Source organism: Musca vetustissima, unplaced genomic scaffold, assembly GCF_032173495.1.
Source record: "Musca vetustissima isolate MV318-11 ecotype Yass unplaced genomic scaffold, APGP_CSIRO_Mvet_v1 utg68223, whole genome shotgun sequence".
Classification (NCBI taxonomy): Eukaryota; Metazoa; Arthropoda; class Insecta; order Diptera; family Muscidae; genus Musca; species Musca vetustissima.
The window spans coordinates 25,263-50,658 of NW_026884432.1; the positions used below are offsets into that span (position 1 = coordinate 25,263).

At 34.2% G+C, this 25,396-nt stretch overlaps 1 protein-coding gene across 1 annotated transcript in view; it reads left to right on the forward strand.

The window, feature by feature from the left end:
* Nucleotides 1-23,098, forward strand: part of LOC133331441 (headcase protein-like) — a 46,003-nt gene extending 22,905 nt beyond the window's left edge. The window contains exon 3 of the mRNA XM_061539833.1: nucleotides 23,095-23,098. Coding sequence (XP_061395817.1) covers nucleotides 23,095-23,098 — 4 coding nt within the window. The remainder of the gene's footprint in view (nucleotides 1-23,094) is intronic.
* Nucleotides 23,099-25,396: the final 2,298 nt, after the last annotated feature.

Here is a 25,396-nt window from a genome sequence, read left to right on the forward strand (position 1 = left end):
TAAAGAATATTTTTTTTAAGGATCCCAACAAGGCGTAGATTTTTTAAAGAATATTTGAAATTTGTTTTTTGAGCCTTCTCAGAGCTTTGAAATTTGTTTAATTGTTTTTCGAGGCCTCACAGAGCTTAGAAATTTATTTAATTTTTTTGAGGCCTCAGAGCTTTGAAATTTGTTTAATTTTTGTTCAGGCCTCTCAGAGCTTTGAATTTTTTTTAAATTCTTTTTCGAGGCCTCTCTGATCTTAGCTTCGAGACCTGTCCGAGCTTTGAAAATTGTCTATTTTCTTCGAAACCTCTCTGAGCTGAGCTTCGATGCCTGTCCGAGCTTCGATTTTTTTCTAAATTTCTTTTGAGGCCTGAGCCGCGAGGTCTCACTATCTGAGCAGACAGGCCTCGAAGCTCGAGCTTCGATTTTTTTTTATATTTTTTCAGTCCCATCAGGCTATGGATGAGCTATAAAAGGCGTCCTTCTATATAAAAAATCTGTTAGGTGGTCCATTAGAAGATATTCTTTGCTGCAGATATTTCGAGAAAACATATTTTTCTATTTCCTTCAGATCAAAATGAAAAGAAAACATTGATTTTGCTGCAATTTCCTGGAAATCAAAAATATACATTGAAATCTTGAGACATCTCAAGTCAATGCACACAATATTTTGTTTTATTTTATTTTTTTGCTTCTTCCGTGCTGCTGATGTATAAAGACGGATGGATGGGCAACAATACAAGTGTTGTATGTAACAGCTTTTCGTGTGCAGAGCAACAAAAAAACATTGAAAATGAAATTATGAAATACAGACATAGTGCTCGAATAAAAATGATGATGGTTGGCTGGCTGGCTGGCTGCTGGAATACAAAACAGAAACAGCAACACAAAAAAACAAAAAATATTGATTGCAGTTTTCTTTTAGCCAAGGCTAAAAAGCAAACAGGCAATCTAAGCAAAAAAATTTTGCTCGCCCTGTCAGTCAGTTATAGTCATACAGGCAGACAGACAGATAACCGACAATATGCTTTCCTTTACTCATAGTGTGTAGGCCTTTTTCTTTTGCATAATTTTTTTTCAATGCTTTTGTAGGAACCCAACTGGAGTTTCTGCTAAAGAATAGAACTTGGCAGAAAAAAGCGAAAGAAAAAAATACTAAAATCGGCGACTATACTCTACTGCATTCAGCAAATACACCACCACATGGCCATGGGAAGCCTTTCAAGTTGTCGATTTTATGTTTGAGTATTTTTTTACTTCTCTATATTCTTCCTTTTTTCGCCTCCACACATAGAGACTCAAAGTCAAGGAGACAATGGCGGCGGCTCCCCTTTTTTATTCAGCCAGCGCACAACAAGCAACGTCAATAGTAGGCCCTGTCAGGGTTATGGCTGCATTACAGCATCACAACAAGAACTGGCAGCCTGGCTAACTACCCACAATAGAGCCTGCGATAGAGAGTGAGCGGTGTGGGTGTTTGTTCTACAATAAAATGCATACATCCAGCCGGCCTGCCTGCCTGGGCAATTTCAGACAGTCATTCTGTCGGCTGGAGTTTCCATTATTTTTTGTTTTTCCTTCATGTCTACTTCTTTTTTTGCACCATTAGAGTTCTATGATCTCTGTGTTGGTGTTAGTTTTCAATGTTCCTCTGACATTGTATAAACACAGTATGGCATGGAAAATGTTTTAAACGAGAGAGAAAATGAAAAAACAGCACCGCACAATACTCGGAAGGCATTGGCAATGAAAAATCTTTTTTATGTGTGTTTCTTTGGCCTGGACTTTTTTTCGCCGACATGGCAAATAGATTCACTACTCTGGAGCCATACACAAACGTGGCGAATCGACCGACAGACAGATAGGCAGGCAATCCGACAGCCACATTCGCATTCAATATTGCTGTGGATCTACACACACAATAGCGATTTGCAATACTTTGTACACACAGAAAAAAGAAACCGACTCGAAGAGGGCCTATGTTGCAATGTGTGATGCCTTGGCGTTAGCGGTTGTGTGCAGTAGCCGGCTAGGATGATGAGGTTTGGGCCATGGCAACAAATACAAGAACAAAATAAAGTACTATTATTTTTTTGCTTCTTTGCTGAATGACAAAAGGAAAACAAGAAGGAGAAATAGATTTCATTAATGCCTTTTAATATGCAAACTCGGATGTGGGAGAGAATTTTGAAACTGAAGCTATTGGAAGAGGGTTTCAAATTCTACTAAGGCGTAGATTTTTTAAAGAATATTTTTTCAAGTTCTACCAAGGCGTAGGTTTTAATTTTTTTTAAGTTCTACCAAGACGTTGATTTTATTTTTTTTTTAAGTTCTACCAAGGCGTAGATTTTTTAAAAGAATATTTTTTTTAAGTTCTACCAAAGCGTAGATTTTTAAAGAATATTTTTTTAAGTTCTACCAAGGCGTAGATTTTTAAAGAATATTTTTTTAAGTTCTACCAAGGCGTAGATTTTAATTTTTTTTAAGTTCTACCAAGGCGTTGATTTTATTATTATTTTTTTTTTAAGTTCTAACAAGGCGTAGATTTTATTTTTTTTTTAAGTTCTACCAAGGCGTTGATTTTATTTTTTTTAAGTTCTACCAAGGCGTTGATTTTTTAAAGAATATTTTTCCAAGTTCTACCAAGGCGTAGATTTTTAAAGAATATTTTTTAAGTCCTACCAAGGCGTAGATTTTTTAAAGAATATTTTTTCAAGTTCTACCAAGGCGTAGATTTTAATTTGTTTTAAGTTCTACCAAGGCGTAGATTTTAATTTTTTTTTTTTAAATTCTACCAAGGCGTAGATTTTTTAAAGAATATTTTTTCAAGTTCTACCATGGCGTAGATGTTTTAAAGAATATTTTTTCAAGTTCTACCAAGGCGTAGATTTTTTAAAGAATATTTTTTCAAGTTCTACCAAGGCGTAGATTTTTTAAAGAATATTTTTTCAAGTTCTACCAAGGCGTAGATTTTTTAAAGAATATTTTTTCAAGTTCTACCAATGCGCAGATAGAGCGTAGGCTTTATAAAAAATATTTTTTCAAGTTCTACCAAGGCGCAGATAGAGCGAAGGTTTTTTGAAGAATATTTAGTCAAGTTCTGCTAAGGCGCAGATAGATTTGTGCTGCCCTAAGAAATTGTAACGCCGGGAAATATTGGTCCTAGCCCAACTTTTAAGTATTCCGATCTTGACATGTGTGTCTGTCCGTCTGTCCATTATAAAAAGGAATATATACTTGTAATATTTAAGTCCATACAATGTAAAGGATTTAACTTATTTAATAGTTTCCTGACATTTTACACAATATACTTCTATCTTCATGTTGACCCACGTTGGGCGCCAATTTTGTTTTTCATGTTTTCAGCCTGTTCTATAGCTGAATATTTTGCTAGCGTTCTTTTTTACGATATCTTTAAACTGAAATAAGTCGATATCAATGTTTTCAATAAACTAGAAGTGTTTTTTTTTTTAATATTTTGTATCGTACAAACATTTCACATCACGTTCTTTAGTGACGAAATATTTACCACAATGCCGTTCTTAAGCGCGACACATTCTTTTAAAGCCTCCTTCTTTTTTTTTTTTTGAGGAGTTCAAAATGACAAAAAGCGTAGTGCAGTAAAAAAACTTTAATAACGCTCTGAATAAAAAAGAAATAACAACAACAGCAACCGACAGCATCAATAAAACCGAAAAATAATGATTGCAATTTTTATGGCAACCAAATGTTAATGATGATGATCATGATTCGGTGACGATGAGAAAATTGTTGGTAAAAGGGGTACTGTTCTGCAGTGTTGTAGTGTGTGAGCGTTAATGACGATTATACGCCCAAAAATAAGAGCATCTCAACAAAAATACAGGCAGAAATTACCAAATTTGCAAATGTTTCTGTTTTTTTGTAAAACCTTCAGTCATCTCATAAAAATTTATGCAATTTTATGGCTTCTCTCTGTGATGGGAATGAAGAAAAAGGAAATTAAGAAGCCTGTGCGGACGGACAGTGATATCAACAGAGCCATATAGGAAAGAAGAAACAGAAGCATCTAAAATATTTAAAATTTAAAAGTAACGAATTTCTGGAATATTTATTTAATAAAAATTAAGAGAACGAGGATGCTATTAATATGTTGGACTTAGCTATGGTGTTGTTTAAGAAGTTAATAATTTGTCATTAAATTATATACTGACCGAGGAATTTTACATTTTGAATTATAGATATAGGTTTCCGAAACAAAAAAACTGTTCATTGATATCGAAATGGAGTGATGACTTAATATTATGCCCACTGTGCATATAATAAAAGGCGTTTAAAACCTCCTCACAACTTCGGAATATTTCGCCCACTGTGCAAAGTTTTAAAAACAACAAAATCGCCTTTACAATACGATCAATTTCGGGATGCAATGACGTCGTCGACGATGTTGATGATAATGACGGCAACGACCCCTTTTAACAATGTAATGAATTAAGTGAGATGAGTACGAAAACTTTATGTGGAAATTAGGAGTCCTCCCCTGGAAATAAAAAAAAAATAAACCGACATAAAAATTGAAGTGACTGACCGACCGATCCGACCAGCAAGTCAATTTTCTCTTCACCACTCCGACGTTGAGAAAGCAACGCAAGTCAGGCAGCCAGCCGACTTCATCTTAGTCATTTTATCATTAATTTAATTATGGCAATTCTTTAAATTTCTTTTCGCACAACAATTGACATTTTATGTATTTTTACTGAATGTTTTATTTTTTTATTTTGAAAAAATGTTTCGACTCCAAACGAACAGAAGTGGCTTAGGGCAATTCTTGTGTGAAATTGCAGTTAGTTGCAAATATCATTTCTCAAGGGGCAACAGCAGCAGTAGAACCAAAAACTGGCGTCATGGTTTTATGAAGAGATACCCTTTTGTGTTCGGATGCATGTGAAAGACAAGCGGCAGATCACCCCATTCCATCACAGTGGATGGATGGATGGATCAAAGGCAAATAATCTTAACACTTGATTAGTCTTAAGTGTTTGGGGGATCTTCTTTTGTATTTTTTGAAGACATAAAGATGAACATAAGTGAGATATTGTGTTCTTACCCCACACATGTACCCGTCATTCATCATTCCTAATTAAAAATTATAAAGTTTTAATGGATCATTTTCAGAAATTAAAAATAAAAAAACAGTGCAATTGAAAATGTCATCCGACAGAAAAATTATAAATGTCTACTGGAGTTGTGTTGAGTAATATTTCCGTTCTAAATTCAATACTTCAGTTTCCATATGGATCCAAAAAATATGGCGTTCTTCGATAGAATATGACAAAGGCCACCATTATCGATCAAAATATTAAAAAAAATGTTAAAAAATTTTAGTTTTCTTCGTATTTAAAAATAAGTCAGGACTGCTTTGGCATTTGAAAAAAATAAAATTAAAAAAAACACGCTTATAGCTGTTCCTAAACATAATCCTTAAAAAATTCACGACATAGGAGATTTAAAATATAATTTATGTTCAAAATCCACGGTTTTTCTTATAGTCTTTAAAAAATATGTTTAAAAAAATCCACACCTTTAACTTACTTACTTAGCTGGCTTGTGACAGAACTTTCGTTCCATAAGCCGAGCTTAGAAACGATTTCCAGCCGCTTCGGTGTTTTGCGCAGTTTTTCCATTTTGAAAGACCATTTTCGTCAATGTTGTCTTCGACTTGATTTTTCCATCGTATTCGTGGCCGTCCCCTTCTGCGTGAACCATCAGCTGGTTCGCTTTTATATGCCTTCTTGGCTGGGGCATCTTCATCCATTCTCACAACATGATCTAGCCAACGTAGTCGCTGCAGCTCAATACGTCCTAACAATGTCGATGTCGAGAATAGCTGGTACAACTCATGGTTCATTCGGCGGCTACATTCACCGTCAATGCAGATCGGCCCATAGATCTTTCGGAGAATTTTCTCTCAAAACACTCCAAGAGCTGCCTCATTTGCTTGCCTAAGTACACATGCTTCAGATCCATATAACAGCACGGGTAGTATCAGCGTCTTGTAGAGTGTGAGTTTGGTCTGGCGGGAGGTGGCCCTGCTTTTGAGTTGTTTGCTCAGACCACAGTAGCATCGGTTGGCCATCACTATCCTTCTCCGAATTTCAAAACTGATGTCATTCGTTTTTTTTATGGCGGTACTAAGGTATATAAAATTTTTGACTACATCGAAGATGTAGTTCTCAAGTTCTTCCACAGTTGGTCCGAGTCTACTGAACGTCTTGCGCGTTGATACCATCAGCTTGGTCTTCTCGCCGTTTACTGCCAGACCCTTAATTTGTTCAAAGGTGGCTGTTACCGCTCTCAATGTTCCACCCATTATGTGGATGTCATCAGCGTAGGCCAGTCACATGTGTTGTTTGGTGTACAGAGTGCCATTTCTGTTCACTATTGTCTCTCTCGAGCAGGATGTTGAAAAGGTCACACGACAAACTATCACCTTGTCTGAATCCTCGTTCGGTATTAAAGGGCTCCGAGAGGTCTTTTCCGACTTTAACTGCTGATCTTGTGCCTGTTAAAGTTATCCTGCATAGCCGAATTAATTTTGCAGGAATGCCGATTGCAGACATGGCTTTATACACCTCTGAACGGATAGGGCTGTCGAATGCGGCTCTATAGTCGACGAATAGGTAGAATGTGTCGATGTGTTTTTCGTGGGGTTTTTTCATGGATTTGGCGCAGAGTGAAAATCTGGTCAATGATGGATTTGCCAGGTCTGAAGCCGCCACATTGGTATGGTCAAACAATGTCATTGACCATTGTCTTTAGTCGTTCACAAAGTACGCTGGATATCACTTTATATGCGATGGGAAGGAGACTTATTCCTCTATAGTTGGCACATATCGTCTTGTCTCCTTTTTGTGTGCACGGGACACAGGATGCTGAGGTTCCAATCATTGGGCATGCATTCTTCTAGCCAAATTGTACTAATCAGCTGGTGCATGCTCCTTACCAGCATACCAGCGTAACACACCTTTAACAGTCTTTGAAAGAAATATTTTTATATAACCCATGCCTCAATAGTTCCCAAAAAATTATTATTTTTAAATCCAAACCTCAATAGTTGCTGAAAAATATGTTATAAAAAATCTAAACCAAGTCTCAATAGTTTCCGAAAAAAAATATTTTTTTTATAAAATCCAAGAATCAATAGTTCCCAAAAAATATTTTTAAAAAATCTACGCCTTTAATAGATTAAGGAAAAAAATATTTTTAAAAAATTTACGCCTTTAATAGATTAAGGAAAAAAATATTTTTAAAAAATCTACGCCTTTCATAGATTAAGGAAAAAAATATTTTTAAAAAATCCACGCATTGGATGGATAATAGTCCTTGGAAAAAATTAAATGATTTTTCATCTGAAAAATATTATTTTCTGTGGTCCCCCTTTTATTTCTTTTAACTGGACTCTTTGTCGCTCTCTTTTTTTTAGTCAATTTTTTTTTTCAATAACTAAACCTATAGTTTCACATTTCAATATCATATGCCATAGCCAAAAAATTGAGAAAAATATGAATGCATATTTGTTCGATAACTAATGGCCCAGACAAATTGTTAAACACACACACATTCACTTACACACATATGTAACTCACATAATGTGCATAGGACTACGGCATGTTGATACATGGCTTTTATTACAAAGTGACTACAGAATTGCATTTATTTCAATAATGGCCAAAGGCGACGAAGCAAAAACAAAATGCAGTCGTCTACCAATGCATTATAACTTTCACAGGACATGCAAAAAAAAAAAAAAAAAAAAAAAAAAGAGGAAAATAAATCTATGACTCCTTTTGTATTTATTCATACCACACACAGGATATACCATACGAGTTTATTTTTTCCAGTGTTCCATTATAACATTGTTAGGCAAACAATGTGTACTATCGTTACACCCTAATATTGCAAATTTTGTCTACAGAGACCCCCCAATTCATCTCCTCGACAACAATATGACAATATATTATGATCATACAACTAACCAAAGTGCCAGCCAATTTGCTTTTGCAGACAGACACCAAAAACAAAACAACAGCAATACCAACAACTACAACAATAGTAGTCATTTATCGAACACAGACTAATAATCCAATAATAATAGCAACAACAATAGAGTCATGTTTTTGATGTTGTTGGTTACATTGTTTTGCATCATTAGTTAAAGTCTGGGGGGCATGGAGGCTGAGTAGAGTAGCAGAGGAGCATGGCTAAGTGCATATCTGGATATTTGTAGCAAGGATAGTTTATTTTATGCCATAGAACGGACAAATTATTCATTTAAATGCAGTTTACTTACTTGTTGTCTGAAACAAACAATATACAAATAGCAGACAAATTTTGCAGCATGGGAAGTAGATAAAGCAACAACAATTAGTACTGGGGACTGGGCGATGACAAATTTTGTTAGACTACATTTACCATGGACAATTTTAGTATGAATTTTCAAAACTTATTTTTTAAATAAAAATTTATTTTGTCCCCAAGACCAAAATAAAGTTTTCTTTGGATTTTGAAATTATTAATTGGCATCAGTCATTTCCTGCAAAAATTGCATACAAAAAAATTAAGCGGTTTGTTGTTTTAATTTGTAATTTGAAACGGAAATGATGATTTCGGTGTTCGTTAATTATATTTTTTGTTTGGTCAGGCTGCCTCTAAATGATATGCAGAAGAATTTAAACAAGTCATCTTGCACTTATTGAATTGTCAACAATTATTTAAGATTATTTGATATTCCAAAACTCACAATCACTTGATTATTAAATAAATATGAATCATATCAAGGCATGAGTAATTTAACACAACATTTTTTTAAGGGATCCTAATTTGAAAAAATAACAGAAGAAATTGTAAATGTAATTTAAAATGTTTTTAAATATATAAGCATGGATTGCATGGTTTTTACTAATAATTTTAAGGACTAATAAGGCCACAATCGACGCTTTAAACTATTTTTCCAAAGCCCAGCACAAGCTTGAATTTTATGAAACGACTATTACCAGGGCGGATTTTTTAAACAATATTTTTGTCGAGATTTTTTTATTATGCCCTACACAACTATGTTGTCATTTTATTATGCCCTACACAACTATGTTGTCAGGGTATTTTAGCTTTGTGCAGCCCCAAAAGTTTGTAACGCCGCGAAATATTGGTCCTAGACCCACCTTTAAGTATACCGATCGTCATATCTCGACTAACTGAGTCGATCTAGACATGTGTGTCCGTCCGTCTGTCTGTCCATTATAATTCGTAAACACGATACAGGCCACAGTTATGGACCAATCTTCACGAAATTTTGTATGTAGGATGGCTTCTGGTTAATGAAGACCCCTATTGTTTTTGGAAAAGATCGGTTAATATTTAGGGGATGAAATGGACCAAAAACTTTATTTTTGTTGGTTTTTCTGGTCACTCCAGAGGCTGGACAAGTGATTAGAAGGGCTGTACTGAATATTTTTAATATTTTTTGACCTCTAGTCGGTCAAGAGGGAGCAAATATCGCGAAATATTGCCCAAGCTCAGAATATAGAACCACAGAAAGTTATAGTTTCGTGGAAGTTGTGTAGGGTATCATATGGTCGGCCCCGTCCGACTATACTGCTCCGCTCACTGGTTTTTTAGAGGATTTTTTAACAAATAGATTTTTTTGATGAATTAGAAAAATATTTTTTACAAAGATTCTTTAAACAAAATATTTCTTTCGAGGATTTTTTTATATTTTTTGAAGGACTTTTCCCAAATATTCTTTTAAGGACAGCAACACTTTTGTTTTGCAATGCATGACTTTTTAAAAATGTTTCTTCTGGGACTATAACTAGGTTGGATATTTTAAATGACTACCTCTAGTGTGGATTTTTTAATATTTTTTTTCAAGGACCTATACCTACGTTTGTATCTAACAAGTGAAAAAGCATTAAGTTCGGCCGGGCCGAACTTTGGATACCCTCCACCATAGATATACTGACAGGTACTACAAATGAAAATATAGAAATGAAATAAAAGGGGACCTATACCGACATTTCTAAAAACGGATTATGTAAGCCATAATACAAATTTCAGAAATTTGTAATGGATAATTATACTCCCAGCCTTATAGCTAATGGGGGTTTATACAACTAAACACGGTGAAAATGTGCCTCATCAAAATTTCGATTCTAGACCCCATGTTTCTTTTGACCAAAATGTAGATTTCATCCAAACTTTGCCCATCTTATTATTTCTTCCAAACTTAGTTCAAATTCGAAAATGGGGAGTATCGGTCCACTCCTTCTGGAACCTCCATACAGAGTCTGGGTCTAAATGCGGCTATCGAACCTTATGAAACTAATTTTTTATCTCGCTATCCTCCGCAGGTGAAATGATTACAACAGAGTCTTAGAACCAAACCCAAAACGCGGAACAAATCAGATAACTATTTCAATATAAAAAGGGGGGTTATATGGGGATTACACCAAAAAAGGGGCGAATATTATTAATTTTTGGTAGGGAGATTTTTTACCATATACGACTAGAAAATACCAAGTTGTAGCGAATTCGGTTGAAAAACTCTCTCAAGAACCCCATAATACCGCAAATTGGAAGTATCCTTAAATGGGGGCTACCCGAAAAAATGGACCTATATTCATAATTTTTTGTGGAGAGATTTGGAACCTATTGAGAACTCAAAATACTTAATTATAGCCAATTCGGTGGAAAATTGCGATAAAAACCCCCAAAATACTGAAAATTAGGGGGTACCGTTATATGGGAACCTATTAAGAACTCAAAATACTAAATTATAGCCAATTCGGTGGAAAATTGCGATAAAACCCCCAAAATACTGAAAAATTAGGTTGTACCGTTATATGGGGGCTACCAAAAAAAGTTGACCTATATTTATAAGAACCCAAAGTACTAAAATTCGGTTGAAGAACGCGCTCAAAAACCCCAAAATACCGAAATTGGGGGTATCCTTATATGGAAGCTATGCCTAAACGTGGACCGATATATCCCATCGAACTTCGAACTTGACCTGCCTACAGACAAAAGATAACCTTATGCAAAATTTCAGCACCCTATCTCAATTCCTTTAGAAGATAGCGTGATTACAACAGACGGGCGGAAGGACGGACATGGCTAGATCGTCTTAGAATTTTACCCTGATCAAGAATATATATGGGCAATATTGCCAATTTTTTAACATAGCTGAAGCCGTGGTTCACACCTTTATAACTCGGGAACTACTTAAGTATATGAAAAAAAGTGAATAGTTTTGGGTTAATTGATCTGTCGTTGCAAACTGCTCATGATATTGACCTCCAAACTTTATTTTAGTGGAAGCTGTGTCTACTTTAATGTAAAAAAATGTGTAAAAACAGGTTGAGGCGAACTAGTTTTTTTATGTTCTCTATCGATTTGTGACTAAGCCACTCATTGCACGGCCTTCGTGTCAAAATAAAACTAGAAGCCAACAAAATGGGGACTACGCCCCTTATGTATCATTTTTCAAAATTTTAACTGCATCTACCTTTAAATGATGCTGACATTTTGAAGCTCGATTTTGAGTGTTTTTTGAATTTTAGTTCTAGCATTAATACGCGAACAGGAATTTCTAAAAATCGATTATACGATTATTGTAGTCGCGAATCTGCGTAATTTGATATGTATTTTGTGTATGTAGCATGCACAGCTTCAGAGTAATACTCATCCGAAGGTGCGAATTTTGTGCGATCAAATTTCTAAAAAACCTATTTTTCGGGCCAAATTTTTAGATCTGTCAACTGAATGATATGGGTACCCGCGATCAATAAGGTTTTTTCCGTTTCGGATGATATAAAATCTTCTTCGTGAAAATCCATCTACTAGAACGGCGGGAACTGGCCTTCCAAAAACACGAAATTTGGCAAAAAATGTTTTTGAAAATATCGCGGATTTATTTGCGTTTTCTGTGTATCATTTCCGCTTCAATAAATGACCTCATACGGATTTTGATCTTTTTCGAAAAGAGAACTTTAAAAACTTCAGCCGAAAGAGAGATGTACGCAATTTATCTCAAAAATAGATTGTGATGGCACATCCATGGTTCTTAATGGACCACATTGAAATCGGTATAGATCGATGTATTTTTATAGGGTGCACACCGAAATCGGATGCGCGTTAATGACATATGGAGTTTTCGGAAATTATTCGCGTTTTACGGTTTTTTGGGTACTTCAATGTAACGTGCGGCACATCTTAGCCGTCAAATGAAATTTCGCAAAATATATATGGATTGGAAGATAAACTTCAGTACTTCCTGGAAACCGCATGCGCATCAAATGATTTTGAGAATTACGCGACTTAGACGCAATTTAACTCAAAAATAGTGTGAGCTGGCACATCCATGGTTCTTAATGGACCACATTGAAATCGGTATAGATCGATGTATTTTTATAGGGTGCACACCGAAATCGGATGCGCGTTAATGACATATGGAGTTTTCGCAAATTATTCGCGTTTTACGATTTTTTGGGTACTTCAATGTAACGTGTGGCACATCTTAGCCGTCAAATGGAATTTCGCAAAATATATATGGATTGGAAGATAAACTTCAGTACTTCCTGGAAACCGCATGCGCATCAAATGATTTTGAGAATTACGCGACTTAGACGCAATTTAAAATGTATATTTCATAATATTATTTTATTTTAAGATTTATTCCTATTTAAAGAACCCTAAGATTTATCGGAAGGGTCTTGATATAATCCGCAAGGCGTATACTTATACACAAAAAGTGATTATTATATATGTCAATTTTTCAGCGAAATTCGGGTAAAATAGCAGAATAACCCCAACATTTTTTTCTGAAATTTCTTGTATACAATTATAAAAATAAATGTGATGACATTATTTTTTCGAACCAAAAACAAATAATTTTCCTCAATATCTTGTTTTGTTGTCGCTGTGATTTACAAACAGCTACACGGACTTGTGTGATTTTGATATCATTTGATTCATCGTGGTGTTTAGATTATGTAGATATTTTTAAATTAATTTTTAGGTGTGTGTCATTAATATAGGTGTCATTAATATAATGAAAATATTTACGTAATCTCCTATATTTTCATTATTTTTCTCATATTTCGCGAAGATGTGCAACTTTTTCGCGATTTTTATAATATATTTATATTCTTATTTTACGGAGGAAGATATATATCAACGTTTTTGGTCAATATAATAAACGGCGTAATTTTAAGATTTTTTTCTTATGCCCAAAATTAAAACCTCGATAACTTTTGCGCGCATCAACCAAAAATTTGATCGCGAACGGTTTCGGAGTCAGAACATTTTTCTCTATATGTGTACCAAAAATCATTGATGTGCCACAAAAACAAAAAAGCTGATTTTTTGAAAATGGAATATTAAAAAATTGGCAATATTGCCCATATACTTTATGGGGTCGGAAATGAATATTTCGATGAGTTACAAACGGAATGACAAAATTAATATACCCTCCATACTATGGTGGAGGGTATAAAAAAGCGGTCAACGACTATTACACACGTCTGTTTTAAAAATATTTTTTCAAGGACTACCAATATCCTTTTTAAAATAATATTCAAGGATTTTTAAATATTTTTGTCGAAAAATATTGCCCAAGCTCAGAATGTAGTACCACAGAAAGTTAGAATTTCGTGGAAATTGTGTAGGGTATCATATGGTCGACCCCGTCCGACTATATTGCTCCGCTCACAAGTTTTCAGATAAAAACGTAATTTCAAATTTTTTTGTGGATATAATCTAAATTTTTTTTTAATCTTACGATTTTTTTTAACATTACGTTAAAACATATTTTTTCGAAGTCTTCAATTCTCAAACAGGTCTTCTACATATATATAGGTTAAATAAGTGATTTTTATCCCCCTCATACATAGTTATCGTCCTCTTTCTCATACAAAAGTTTTGATATTCATAGAACCCCTGTATAAAATCGTCGATTCAAATATATGGGTTTCCTTAATAGAAGACTTCTGTAGAGTAAATATTGACTTTGTTGCCCTAAAATTAAAAAAAAACCAAATCTCAACTGTAAATATTGTTTTTTAATTTTATGTCAAAAAATTGAGTGACTAAATCTCGACATATCATGATCATCATCGTCACTATGATTATGGCAGGATTATAAAAAAATCACATTAAACAAAATTGTCATTTGTGATTTGTCTGGATAAAGGAAAAGCTAATCTGACAACAGAGTAAAGAAGGGAAAACTAAAAAAAACAACAAAAAATTAACGATAATGGATTTTTAACGATATTAAAAAGCCAATAACATTGATTGTTCACTGAAAATCATTCAGACGTGAGATATTAATTTCAGATAAAGGGATCGAATCTAGACGACCAAACAAGAAAATCGATAAAAATCTAAATTTGTTGCAAGAGCAGCAACAAAAACAGCGGCAGAAACAGTAAAGATGAAATGCAAATTTGGCAATTATATTTTTGCAACATTGTAGCAGAAATAAAATGAAAAAGAAAATGGCACAACCAAATAAGGCAACAGTGGCTTTCAAAAAAGGGAAACTTAAAATTTTCGTGGAAATCGTAAACGAATACACAATTTCAAATGCAATAATTAAAGATTGGCCACTTATCAAATCATAAAGTTAACTATTTTTTCTTTTAATAAATTGAGAAAAAACACAACAAAAAAGTTTTCAAAGTAAGCGCCAGCTTGGCTTCAAACTTTCACTTTTATTGACAAATTTTTTTTTGTGTGAGTGTGTGGCAGCAACTTCAGCCATAGTTAGTGCTTCTGCAAAACTTCAAAATTTATGCGATGTGTACTGGAGAGTTCACGAAAAAAAATATTTATATATTGGCAATATAAAAGCCAATACATGTTGCAGTTAATGGCCAATTGGATAAAAAAACGAAGTAGTAGAAAACGATAAGAAGCCAATGAAACACACAAAAAACGAAAAATACAACATAAATAAAAATCTCATTCATGAAATATTAGCCATATTTTGTCTTTTGCCATTGATTGCGAAAAAAACAAGGAGCCATCTGTGTGAATCTCAAATTCAATTTCAATTTACCACCATTGGCCATTAAACTCCTCTTCTCCCCTCATATTGATTCAGTTTTTGGAAGAGCTACTGTTTGTTTTCTGTGTGTGTGGGAAAGCCAGGCACCATCAGCCATCCTTCTCCATGGTTTGCCTTTTAGCTTCGTAGCCTAAAGGTACCCAACCAAGCAAATACCACAATTAAGTGAATGATGTTATTAGTCCACAGTTGACAGCAGTTTGTGTTTTGGGTTGGTGTAAGTGGTGCAGCAGAGCCTTCATCATTGTAATCTAAAGTTGTTGTTGTTCGCCGTTAATAGTTGTGGAGCAGAAAACTAGACCATATGGATTTAAAGGAGAAGAAAATACCAGGAGCTTCCATCGTAGACACCAGCCAGTTAGTTAGCTGCCTGCCTGCCATTTATGGCATTTGATGATAAAACACCAACAACAACATATTAACAAAATATGATTATTGTTTAGCAATTTACACTCCCATAAAGTAGCAACATACGCTGGGAGATTTTATTGTTGTTTATTTCATTTTACACTGAGTGGAGTGCCACCGCTTTCATTTTGGCGCCAATACCATAAATGATAATGATTGGATTATTATTATTTTGTTAAACCTGTTAGTGGTCATGTGGGTCCACAACGTCCCAGAATTACAGCAAGTAAAAGCGCCATAACGGTTATCCGACCGCATTTTTTATATCCTAAACCATAAGGTGGACATTCCGAATACCTATAATCAATCGAGACTATCTAGTGTGTGGGTGGTTACTCAACGGCCCAGAATTAAAAACCTCGTTATGTCCATTCTGGCCAATTTTTTGTACACCCTACCATCAGGGTATGTGGTGACAATTTGAAAACACCTAAAATTTAATGTCATAATAAATTAATGTCAAAAGAACTTACTACAGACTCTCTCGTTGGAACTATGGTCTAGGGCCTTAAACATAACGAAATGACGCATAAAGGTTGAACAACATTTTTTAAATCCTCACCGAATATTTAAGGCATTGTTATTTGGAGGCTCTAACAGATCGCGGACATACATTTATAATTTTTGGGCGGAAGATTTTGACACACGATGGGACCCCAAATTTTTAAATTACAGGCAATTTGATTGAAAATGTCCCCTAAATCCACAAAATACCTTATAAACGGAGATCATTAAGGTATATCTGTTATCCTGAAGCTTATACCAATATTGACAATTTTTTGTAGGAAAAAGATTTACTACCCAATGAGAATTCAAAATATAAAATTACACCCAATTTGGTTGGAAATACCCAAATACCCAATAATGGGGCATACCGTTATGTTGGGGTTACTCTAAAAAGTGAAACTGTCGGATTTATCCGACTTATTTTCTAAAAACATATATCGTTATGTCGAATACGTAAAATGACATAAATCGAGGAAAAATAAATCGGGTTTCTAAATTTTGAACCGTTAAAAAGTCAATTTCGAGGAAAAAAGACCCGGTTTTCTAAATTTTTTGAACCGGATTTTCAGATAATAAAATCAATAATATATTCTCTACTTAAGGACAATCCAAAATATAAAATTACATCCAATTTCGTTAAAAAACACGTTCATGCACCCTAAACTAAGGAAATTTGGGAGGTACCGATATATGCGGTATATCGATAATTTTAGTGGGAAATTTTCTATCCAATGCTAATTCGAAATATTAAATGATAGCCAATTCCGATGAAATAAGTTCCCAAAAATCCGAAAAATGGGGCGATCCATTACATGGGGACTACCCTGAGAGGCCCTTGCTGAGCCATCGGACAAAAATATATATGAGAGATAATATCATAATCTTTACCGATTTCAACAGAATTTATTACAAGTCATTCAAAGCTATATTTAATCGACGTATAAAATTTCGTGTCAACCAAACAAAGGTAGGGCCGTTGGTGTGGTCATATATACTCAATCGACAGAAATTTTATATGGGAGATATATCTAAATCTAAACCGATTTCATAAAAAATCTATTAAATATCATTCTAGATTCAATTGGGTATGCTGTGCAAAACTTAGCAGCAGTCTAGTAAATGTAGGATATTTAAATGAAATCTGTCGGAAATATGTATAGATAGGAGCCATATCTAAATCTGAATCGATTTTAATAAAATCTTATATTTTATCAGTACTCAATGCTAAATAACGAGCTACAGTTAACTATTCACCGATTAGCCCAACAAGTATTACACTTTATTGTGTAATATGCTAAATGGTACAATATGCTAAATTTCGTAGCAATCTGACAAAGATTGCGTATTTGGTGCTCCACTTATGAAAAATCGATTGAAAGTGCCTATGGGAATTACGGAACCGATTTTCGGAACAAATCAACAAAAGAGATTTGTCCTTTCTAAAAAAATATGTTTAAAAACTGATGTCATCCTTCATTTGATCCTTAGAAAAATATTCTTACCTCTGTAAACCCTTGAAAAATATTGGTCGTTGAAAAATTGCCTTTAGAAGGGCCAACCCTCATTTCCGTTAGTAAAAATATGATCCCAACAAATCTAGGCTTCTGTTAGTCCTTGGACGAAATCGAATCTTTTAAAAGTATACGCATCTGCTGGTTCTTGGAAAAATATTCTTTAAAAATAGTCACTTTATTTGGTCCTTAGAATAAATATTATTCAGGCTTTGTTAGTCCTTGGAAAAAAATATTCTTTTTTTCTAATCGAAGCATATTTTCTTCCTTATTTAGTAGATAATTTAAAACATTCGTTGCAATAGTGTTAACTAAAAATTGAAACCAAAGTTCTGTGGACTCAACTGTGAACCTACTACAACTATCTCAAACTGTCGACAATTCCGTAGTGTTTAAAATTCGACATATTTGTTGTATGTGTTGTGTTGAAACACTCTAACATTTATGAGATAAAAAATATATCAAAACAGCAGTAGCAAACAACAGTTAACCCTTTCAGTGTTTTTGTCGAATATATTCGACATTTAAAATTACTCTCTTCCTTTGCAATTTTTCCGTTATCCTATGTACCGTTACAATTGATGTCTTTGTTTTTGCTGAAAGACAGACAAAACCGTCCGTGGGTTAAAATAAGAATTGCTTTTTTTCTAAACTCTGTGCCTTCGTATGATTTTAAGTACAAAATTTTAGAATTTTATTCCGACCAAAAAAAAATTTTGACACTGAAAGGGTTAATAAAACACCACTCCCCAATACAACTGCTGGAATTAAATATTGAACCAGCGTTCGAAAATAAACATTATGGTACCGTTCCATAGTGTTCTGTACCGTACCAAGGTGGATGGGTACACTAAAATAACGTACTGTACCGGTACACAAACACTAAAAATATTTTTAGCGTTACTGTTCCGGAGCACAACGAAAATCTTAGCGTACCTGCTGCGGTACACTAAAAAATCGTAGTGTACCGACAGCGGTACACTAAAAATCGTAGTGTACCGACTGCGGTACATTAAAAATCTTTGTGTTCCTCTGGACGGAACACTAAACATGTTAGTGTTCCGCTTATCGGAACTCTAAAAATCTTAGTGTTCCACTTGCCGGAACACTAAAAATCGTAGTGTTCCGGCAGTGGTACACCAAAAATCGTAGTGTTCCACTGGTCGGAACAATACAAATCGTAGCGTTCCACGTTCCACGTCTGTTTTTTTTTTTTTTTTTGAGGTAAAATTAGATCAAATAATAAAAAAGTAATACTGAATATAAGTTTACTTGCAATAAAAAAAGTGAAAATGTCCATTTGAAATAGGTATTTTGGCCAGTTTTTGTGACAAAATTATACAGCTTAGGATAACATTTTCATTAATTTACACAACGAACATATTTTCCATAATATTGGGAGATCTCCTTGTAAAATGCTAGTACGAAATTTTTTTTCTTAAAACAATTATACCTGCATCCATCTATGATTCATACTTTTAGGAAATTTTAGCAAAAATATTCAAAATTTGGTGATTGTACGGGTATGAAAAAAATATTTTTATGATTTTGGGATAAATGTTGCAAAACCACATATTCTTTATGATTTTTGCACAGGTAGTCTTATGCAATACATTTTTCCGATCAGCGCAATCGATTATCAGCGAAAATGTAATCCAATGGAATTTTCAGTTGCGAGTTGGCATCAGATTGAATTTTCACTCGACGACCTTTTTTAGTTATAAAATATTTATTATGTTAAACTGTAGATGCTAATAAAATATAAACAAATACAAATTTAACAAGTTTTCTATTTATTAAATCTATTGAAAAAAATATATAAATTTTATTTATACAAAAAATAAAATATAATTAATACATCTTTTTGTGTTCCGACAAATGGAACACTACGATTTTAAGTGTTCCGCCAAGTGGAACACTACGATTTTTAGTGTTCCGCCAAATAGAACACTACGATTTTTAGTGTTCCGGCCAGTGGAACACTACGATTTTTAGTGTTCCGGCAAGTGGAACACTACGATTTTTAGTGTTCCGACCGCGGTACGCTACGGTTTTTTAGTGTTCCGACAGCGGTACACTACGATTTTTAGTGCTCCGACCGCGGTACACTACGAATTTCGTTGTGCTCCGGAACAGTAACACTAAAATATTTTTTAATGTTTGTGTACCGGAACACTAACGCTAAAAATTTTTTAGTGTTTGTGTTCCTGGTACGGTACACTACGATAGTGTACCGTTTTTTTGCGAACACTGTATTGAACACAAAAGCAACAACAACAAACAATATTGGATTAATCATTAGAAATCAAAAAATATTAATTGAATTGCTCAAATTAAGGTTATGCGAGGGGGGCCGCCGCAATTAGTTTGTTGAGCTCCCCTGAGGTATTATGACACACATGCGTGAGTAGTTCATTGGCATTATCAAATGGGAATAAATATGAAAAGTTTCGATATTTATTATCAATATATTTGATTAATAGCTATGAAAATGAAATTGTCGCGAGAAGTGGGGGATCAATGGGAAACAATTATGATTAGCTTTTAGATTAGTCATGCGAAGTATTGAGGGACATTTGTTTGGTAATAATAAGCTTTAATAGTTAAAATATAAATCCTCTAAGTTTGATTTTTCTATTTTAAATTTCTTAATTTTTTAATATTGTCTTATATCCCTATATCTTAACTCTACTCCATCTATGAACCCCTCGTGTTTCTTCCGAGATAGATATTTTTTCTTTCCCATTTCGAAAATGATTATATTTCTGCAGTTATAATAAACTACTGTCAAATTACTTTTACCGATATAACAGCAACAACAACACAACTTATACTAACATAACAAGTGTCAATTTAAATGTTCACATAACCGATACTTGTCTACGTTTCACTTCGATTTTTTTCTATTTCACACCATCAAACCTCCAGAGGAATTCAAGTGCCAACATCTCTGGTTTTCCAAGCATTTTGTTTCACACCAAGGCAAGATAAAGAAAAAAAAAATCTGAAATAAAAGGGAGTAAAGAATTCTTCTCCTACCGATGCAGACTAATCAAGTGCGTGTGGTATGTTGCTCCTTGTTATTCCATAGTTACATATGTAGCAACAACATCACATCATAATAAGGATACAACATTGATGAGAGTGTGGTTGTTGTTGTTTCCTCTGGCATCGATTGATACACCAGTTACATTTGAGAGGAGATGTTGGTGGTATCATCATCTGACTGTCTGTCATCATATCAACATCATCGTCATCACTATTGCCATTCCCATTGTCATTACCGCCATCATCTTCACCATCACCACTCTTCTTTTCTTTTCTCTTCTCTTCCATCTGTCTGTCTGCCGTATTTCTACTCTCATTATTATCGTTCAAGTCATTGGTTTTTATGATTATTGGCGTGTTTAAGAGTTCTTTAAGCTTATTGCAAAATGTGTATTTTTTCTATTACTTGTTGTTGTAGTTGTAGTTGTTGGTGTGATATGTTTGTTATGTAGTGTTTTTTAACCTTACACAACTATGTTGTCAGGGTATTATAGTTTTTTTTTTTTTTTTGCAGCCCCAAGAGTTTGTAACGCCGCGAAATATTGGTCCTAGGTCCACCTTTATATATACCGGCATATCTCGACTAGCTGAGTCGATCTAGACATGCGTGTCCGTCCATCTGTCCATTATAATTTGTAAACACGATACAGGCCACAGTTATTGACCAATCTTCACGACATTTTGCATGTAGGATGGGTTCTGGCCAATGAAGACCCCTATTGTTTTTGGTAAAGACTGATAGAAAATTTAGGGAGAAAGGGGATCGGGCCAAAGAATAAGCATGCCTGTTTTGATAAAGATCGGTCATTATTTAGCGGGTCAAATGGACCCTGACCTTTTGTGAAAAATTACAAAATTTGTATTCTATGGCGTATATATTTACTCCTGAAGGACATAGGCCCTAGAAGTTGATAGAATATCCAAGAGAAGTGGTTGATCTTAAATTAATACCAATTATATTTTCGAATGTACTCTTATGTGGGCGTTACACTTAAATATTTACACATTATTTAGTAAACCATTAACACAATAGAGGACGGAAATACAGCGCAGATTGTTTTGAAATTTTCTGTGATGTTCCAGTTATGGACAAGGACAAAATATAGATGTTCGTTGATGTTCAGATAATAATCTTGGAATGAAGTGGACCGAAAACTTAATTTTTTGTTTTTCGGATCGATCTATAGGCCACAATTATAGGCCGAACATAACAAACCTTCCCACGGTGAAGGGAATTTGGACAAGTAATTAGAAGAGCTGTACTGAATATTAGGAATAATTGGAAAATATGTCAGTGCAAGGAAGAGGTGCTGTTGACCTGAATATCACAAAATATTGCTCGGAATAAACATCCACAAATAACTAGAGTTTCGTTGGTCTAAGGATAAATGTATGAAAAAATTCATTTGATGTAGGTCTTTGGGGAAAATATTATTTAGCAATTTTCGCCCTAGTTGGCCTTTGGGAAACCTATTTTATCACAATATTCGTTTTTGCTACGTTACGGGAAATTGTTTTAAAAAATACTGGACAATTGTGGGTGCTTAGAAAAATATGTTCTAAAAATCTAGATCTACGCAAATTTTAGACCTAGGAAAGGCCAGGCAACCTTTTGTCCTAGGATACAATTAAAAAAACTCTCTACCTTCGAAAATACTACGCTTCTGATAAAAAATATTTTTGTTGCTGATTAAAAACCTATGAGTAAAGGCTTATCTCTTCTGCTGGCTTGTTCTTTTAAAAATGCAATTCATTCAGGAGTTTTTTTATTTTTAATCCAGCCTTATGTTGGTCCTTTGAAAACGATGTGTTTTAAAACGTTTCTTTTGTATACTAAAAATAAAAAAAATTCTGATAGTCCCTGGTAAACTATTCTTAAAAATATCAACGCTATTTGAAGCCATTCAAAATTAATTTTTGATAAAAATAGGCTTAATTTATTCATTGAAGTTTTTTAAGTTGATCCTTTGAAAAATTGTTTTAAATAAATTCAGGTTTTGCTTGGTCCTTGGAAAAGTTGGTCCTTTTGAAAAGTATTTCTCTAAACATAAAACAAACAAAAAATAGTCTTCTATTCCACGCTTCTGTTGATTTTTTCTTAAATAGGCACTTTTTTAGTTCTTAAAAAAATTTTAAGGCTTCTGCTTGTCATTTGGTTCAAAATATTTTGTAGCCTCCTTTTTTTGAAATATATTTTTTCAAGGGTACAGTAGCTTGGATTCCTTTTAAGATTATTTGTTTAAGGGCCAGTTTCATCAGAAACATTTCTCCAATGTTCTTTTCTTACTCATTTCACTTTCAATCGCTTCTTAATAAAATTTTGATTGTAAATACCCATTATTTTGTTACTCATCTGTGTAACACTGATTTCTATCAACATAGTAATAACCATCGATTCGAATTTTCCATCATATTTGAAAAAAAAAAAATATCCTCGAAACATATGCTTTCATGTCGATACTAAAATTTTATATTTATTTTATGAATTTTTATTAATCATTTTCTTCTTATCTTTTCTTTTTCTCTTTTTAGGTAAGTGTCGTCTGCATAATAATAATTATTATTAATACCATTTAAGTTTGGTAAGTTTTTGCTTTGAAATTATAAAAAAAGACAAATACTAATAATAATAACTCGAACACGAACAAGAAAACTAGCTGCCTGTCAACGCCAAATCCTCAATGGTCTTTTTAAAACTCATAAAACAAACACTTAAGCTCAATTTTATGGTTCAATGGCATTTCATGAATATTTATAAAGGAGTTGGTGTGGAGTGGTCTTTGAAAAGTTGTCGCCTTTTGCCAAGCAGCATTGTAATGTGTAACAAAAACATAGAGCGCGAACGCGTAAACCACAAAACTTTAAAATGTTGCTGGCATCAACGTGTTCTGCGAACACCAACCATAGGACGTTGCATGTGGTGCATGATGTTGGTGTTAAAACAATCATCCTCCCAACCTAACTTAAGATTTTACATATTAAAGCACATTTTTTTCTTCTTGGCCAGATATTCAGAGCAATTCGCTTCGTTTTGTTGTTGTTGCTTTGTGTGATGTGCACTAACCAACAACAGCAACAGCAGCAACAACAATAATAAACAAACAAAGTAATTAAACTTTTTCTTTTACACCCAACCGACTAAGTCAGCCAGCCAGTCAGCCATCCAGCCAACCGTTTAACCAAGATGCCAGTAGAATGTTCGTTTTTTCTTTCTTTCTTTATCATCGTCGTGGTCTCTTATTTTCTTTTTTGGATCCTTGTTGTCTGGCATTATTGCCACAAGTCCATGTTTCATTATTTGCCTTGGAAAAATATCTTCAAACGTGCGGTTAGTTGTTGTTGTTGTTATAGGGTATGAACTTGTTTGCCATGCCGTATGATGGTTGTTGGTTGGTCGACGGTTGCATTCTTTTCATTTTCATTAAAAGTGGGAAAAATAGCGAAGCTCTTGAGTAGAACGAAAATTATATTCTTAACCAGTATTTCTAATTAGCTGCATTCCATAATATTCGTGGTTGGTTTTAATACCAATGGAGGGGTGCGATATTAGTATAGAGTTCTACATTTAGATCGGAAGGCCCTGTATGCCTGTTGTGGTAGCTGCAAAAAAATATTTTTATAAAATCCACACCTTTTCTACTTGAAAAAAATATTTTTATAAAATTTACCCCTGTTGTGGTACCTGAAGTAGTTGTATAAATCCACGCCCATTGATACTTGAAAAAATATTTTAAAAAAAATCAACACCTATCTGTGATATTTGAAAAAATATTTGTCAAAAAATCAACGTCCATTTGTGGTACTTGAAAAAATATTTTTAAAAAATAAATAAAAAAAAAAACAGAGAGCGGAGCAGTATAGTCGGCCGGGGTCGACCATACGATACCCTACACAACTACCACGTGACTCTAACTTTTTGCGGATTTTTATTCCGAGCCTGGGCAATATTTCGTAATATTTGCACCCTCTTGCCCGATTAGAGATCAACAGCTCTTCGGAAATATGTCAGTGTAAGGCACTGACATATTTCCGAATAGTTCTAATATTCGGTACATGTCCATATTCCATTCCCTGATGTTCGTCTTATAATTGTGGCCTATATATCGACTCGAAAAAAAACACAAAAAATTAAGTTTTCGGTCACTTTATCCCAAAATTATTATCTGATCATCACCGAAAATTATAGGCGTTGGCCTTGACCATAACTGGAACCTCATGGAATATTTCAAAGCGATCAGCGCTATATTCCGCACTCTAGTGTGGTAATGGGTTACTAAATGATATCTGAATACGTAAGCACCTGTAAATATTTAAGCGCAACTCCCACATCTGAGTACATACGATAATATAATTGGTATCAATTTGAAGGCCAACCACTCTTCTTGAATCTATTATCAATATCTCGGCTTCATGTCCTTTAGGAGTAAATATATACGCCATAGAATACTAATTTTGTAATTTTTCACAAAAAAGTCGAGGTCCATTTGACCAGCTAAATATTGACCGATCTTTATCAAAACAGGCATGCTTACACTTTGGCCCGATCCCCTTCTCCATGTAAAAATGTTTTTGGTCCATTTCATCCCCTAAATATTAACCGATCTTTACAAAACACAATAGGGGTCTTCTTTGGCCAGAACCCATTCTACATGCAAAATTTCGTGAAGATCGGCCCATAACTGTGGCATGTATCGTGTTTACAAATTATAATGGGCAGACGGACGGACACACATGTCAAGATCGACTCAGCTAGTCGAGATATGACCGGATCGGTATACTTAAAGGTGGGTTAGGACCAATATTTCTCGGCGTTACAAACTCTTGGGGCTGCACA